This window comes from Sinocyclocheilus anshuiensis, unplaced genomic scaffold (assembly GCF_001515605.1).
Source record: "Sinocyclocheilus anshuiensis isolate Anshui unplaced genomic scaffold, SAMN03320099.WGS_v1.1 scaffold402, whole genome shotgun sequence".
In the NCBI taxonomy this organism is placed as follows: Eukaryota; Metazoa; Chordata; class Actinopteri; order Cypriniformes; family Cyprinidae; genus Sinocyclocheilus; species Sinocyclocheilus anshuiensis.
In genome coordinates, this window is record NW_015542375.1 from 701,057 (window position 1) to 704,599 (window position 3,543).

Here is a 3,543-nt window from a genome sequence, read left to right on the forward strand (position 1 = left end):
CCCCGTTGCCCCGGCGCCCGTCATCATTAACCCCGCCCCCCAGCAGCAACAGGCCCCACCCCCTCAACAGCAGCAAGCTCCGCCCAGACGGGAACGCAAGCAGGTAATGCGTCCATCCGTCTTCTGCATCTGGAGTTTCAGTGCTTTCTGTGGCCCTTGTTTGAATGTGCTTTTCTCCTAATATTTCTTTATCTAATGCACATCTCTAACATCTCTCACTGTACCAGAAATTAAGCTGTCAAGGTTGTTAATTTGACATTTTTATCAGCAATTTATTTCTGAATTAACAATAATTTGCTCTAGTGAGCCATGCGTCATTTATCCAGATTAATTTGTTAATTTCATGCCTCTTTAATTGACACAAACTGAACAAATCGGGGCTTTGAAGTGACTGGGTGATGTGTTTCTTTGTGTTTCTTTCTTTCTTTCTTACTGGTTTGGTTTCTTTCCTTCTTTTTTCTTTGTTTCTTTTTTCTTATATTTAATACATTTTATTTAATTTCTTTCTTTTATTTAATTTGTCTTTTTTTTCTTTCTTTCTTCACCTGAATATTTTTACTTAACATTTTCGACATAATTAGTTTTCCTGAGGCCGTGTTTGGATGGTGGTTTCTTGTGTTTTGGATGCATTTTAATAGCTTTTGGTTTGGTTTGTCCTAGCGATGCACTGAAAAATCAGCAGCCAAAAATATTTGGCCAAAAATGTATTTTTGGTTTCTGCCAAAATAGTTTTGGAGGGCCGAAATAATTGACTGATTACATATAGGGCCAAAATTTGTATCACGATATATCTCTTAGTTTTCAGAAACAAATAATAATATATATTACTGAATTCACAGCAAATGCAACAAACTTAGTAATGCATTTTTGTCACATAGAAATGCACTTGACAGTAAAGCATTGATTTTGAGCTAGAATGCAGGAAACGTATTGCTAATAAATTCTGTCATCATTTCCTCGCCCTCATGTCGATCCAAACTTGTATGACTTGCTTTCTTCTGTGGAACCCAAAAACGATATTTTGTAGAATGTTACCAAACCATTTTGGTAACCCTTGATTTCTACTGTATGGACAAATTTCTTGAATTTCTCAAATTATCTTCTTCACATACAGGTTTGGAATGACATGATGTAACTAAACAACTAAACTAAACATCTAAAGAGAAAGATGTTTAAAACGCGGGCGCTTCGCGGCAGGCGCCGCCAAAGATAAAAATATTTCATCTTTGTGTAAGCGGCAGCGGCAGCTTTAACCAATTACTGAACAGAAGTATAAAAACATCTATGTATGGGAAACACTATATCGAAATATCGGAACTGTGTTTAAAAATCATATCGCCGTTATTGAAAAAATATATACCGCGATATATATTGAATTGTTGTCCAGCCCTAATTACATATTAATTATATTTTTACTTAACCTGTTGTTGTCATTATCCAATGTATGTTTGAATAAAAATAATTATTATAGCCACTGTTTAAATGTTTATATTTTATAGCCTATATGATTTGGAGTAGAAACAATTAGAAATTGATATAAAAACACCCTATGTGCAATTAAAATTTTTATATACAACAGTTTTCATTTAAGTGTTGATTATTGAAATAACTATTAATAAACTGATTCATTAATGAATTGGCTTTTCAGCTGTTCAGTAAAATATTAATTTCGGTGCATCGCTAGTTTTGTCGCGCTCTGACCTGATTGTCAAGTTGAGCTCATAAGGTGCTAAATCAAAGCTTTGATTAGAATGTTTTCAAACGCAGTGATACAATCTCTCTTTAAATTCCGCATCAAAGACGGAACCTCAGAATTAGAACTTCTGTCGCCGTGATGATGGATGCATCTCCATGGTAACAGCGTTGCGTGCAAACGATGGGTTCTAAAAGTAAAATTCCTGTTCATTTTCACCAAATAGATGTTTAACTTGTTTATCAATGAATATATACTTCTGTTGAAGCCGTCACTTTGCGTTATTACATCTTCATTTTTAAAAGAATCACATTTAATTCAATTTCTGCTGAAGAACTGCGTTACCCATTGATTCTGTGGAGAAATATCCATCAATCATAGATCATTAATGGTTTAGTATGTGATGTGTTAGTGTGCTGTTATCAGGCTTTCTGGGAGCTCACAGCTGGACCGGTGGACTTTGAGTCCTCGAGTCTCGCTCTTGGCCGTCAGTGAGGTTTCATTTCAGAGGAATAGAAACTGAGAAGGAAGAGAGGAGGAGAAAAGAGAGAGAGAGAGGACTGCAGGGTTGGGTGTGAGGCATTACTAAGTCATTCATTAATTATTCGTTACAGTTACTCCTACAGTTAAGACATTTGTATATAAAAACAACAGTAGATTTAACATCTAATGTTAAAACGTATGTTTTTAATGTAACCTTCTCCCTTTAAATACATTGGTCAGTTCAAGAATAATGTATGCAATTTTATATTATTCCTTTGAAAGAATTAAATGAGCAGTTTCATGTCTTTTTTTTTTTTTTTTGTTTGTTTAACTGGTCAAGGCTGGTGTGGGATTTACTGTTGAAAATAATTAGTAATAAGTAATTCAGTACAGTAATCTAATTACTCTGTTGAAGATGTAATTAGTAACTAGTAATTAATTAAAAAAAATTTTTTGAGTAACTGACCCGACACTGACTGCTACCAGGATTATTACCTAATATTAAACTATTAAAAACATTTAGTTAATTTAAATAAAGCTGAAATAAATTTAAATATTAGATGAAAAACTTAATGTGAACAAAAATTTGGATTATTCATTCAAATGTTAATTTTAGCTTGAACTGTATTTGGAGTTAATAAATGCTGTTTTATAAGATAATTTTGTTTTTATTTCTATTTTATTTTCATGGTATCCTCAAACAACGATTGACTGTCATAAAGCTGAGTGATTCAGAATCAGATTGAATGTTGATTACATTTAATTCTGAGCAGTAACTGATAATCTGGTTTATTTTAGCTTTATTTTTTTTTTTTTTTAAGTAGTAGAAAAATTAGGAGTAAGTGTCTTCTGCTCACCAAGATTGCATTTATTTGATGACAAATACACTAAAAATTGTGAAATATTATTAAAATTTAAAACAGCTGTTTTCTATGTGAATCTCTGTTAAAATGTAATTTATTTCTGTGATGCGCAGCTGAATTTTCAGCATCATTACTCCAGTCTTCAGTGTCACATGATCTTCAGAAATCATTCTAATATGCTGATTTGCTGCTCAAGAAACGTTTCTGATTATTAGCAATGTTCAAAATTCAGTTCATGTGGAAACTGTGATGCATTTTATTTTTCAGGATTCACAGATGAATCGAAAGTTCAAAAGAACAGCATTTATTTGAAATGGAAATCTTTTGAAACATTGCATATGTCTTCAGGGTCACTTTTGATTAATTTAATGCGGTCTTGCGGAATAAAAAGTCCCCAACTCGTAGTCAGTGTCTCTGTAAAGTAATTCGGTTCAGTTCTGTCGCTCCACGTGGCTCTCAGTCTCCACCCAATCTCTCTCTCTCTCTCTCTCTCTCTCTCTCTCT

At 33.4% G+C, this 3,543-nt stretch overlaps 1 protein-coding gene across 1 annotated transcript in view; it reads left to right on the top strand.

The window, feature by feature from the left end:
- LOC107692264 (eukaryotic translation initiation factor 4 gamma 1-like) overlaps window positions 1-3,543 on the top strand; it is a 54,327-nt gene that overhangs the window by 3,122 nt on the left and 47,662 nt on the right. The window contains exon 4 of the mRNA XM_016491226.1: window positions 1-103. Within this exon, the coding sequence (XP_016346712.1) occupies window positions 1-103 (103 nt within the window). The remainder of the gene's footprint in view (window positions 104-3,543) is intronic.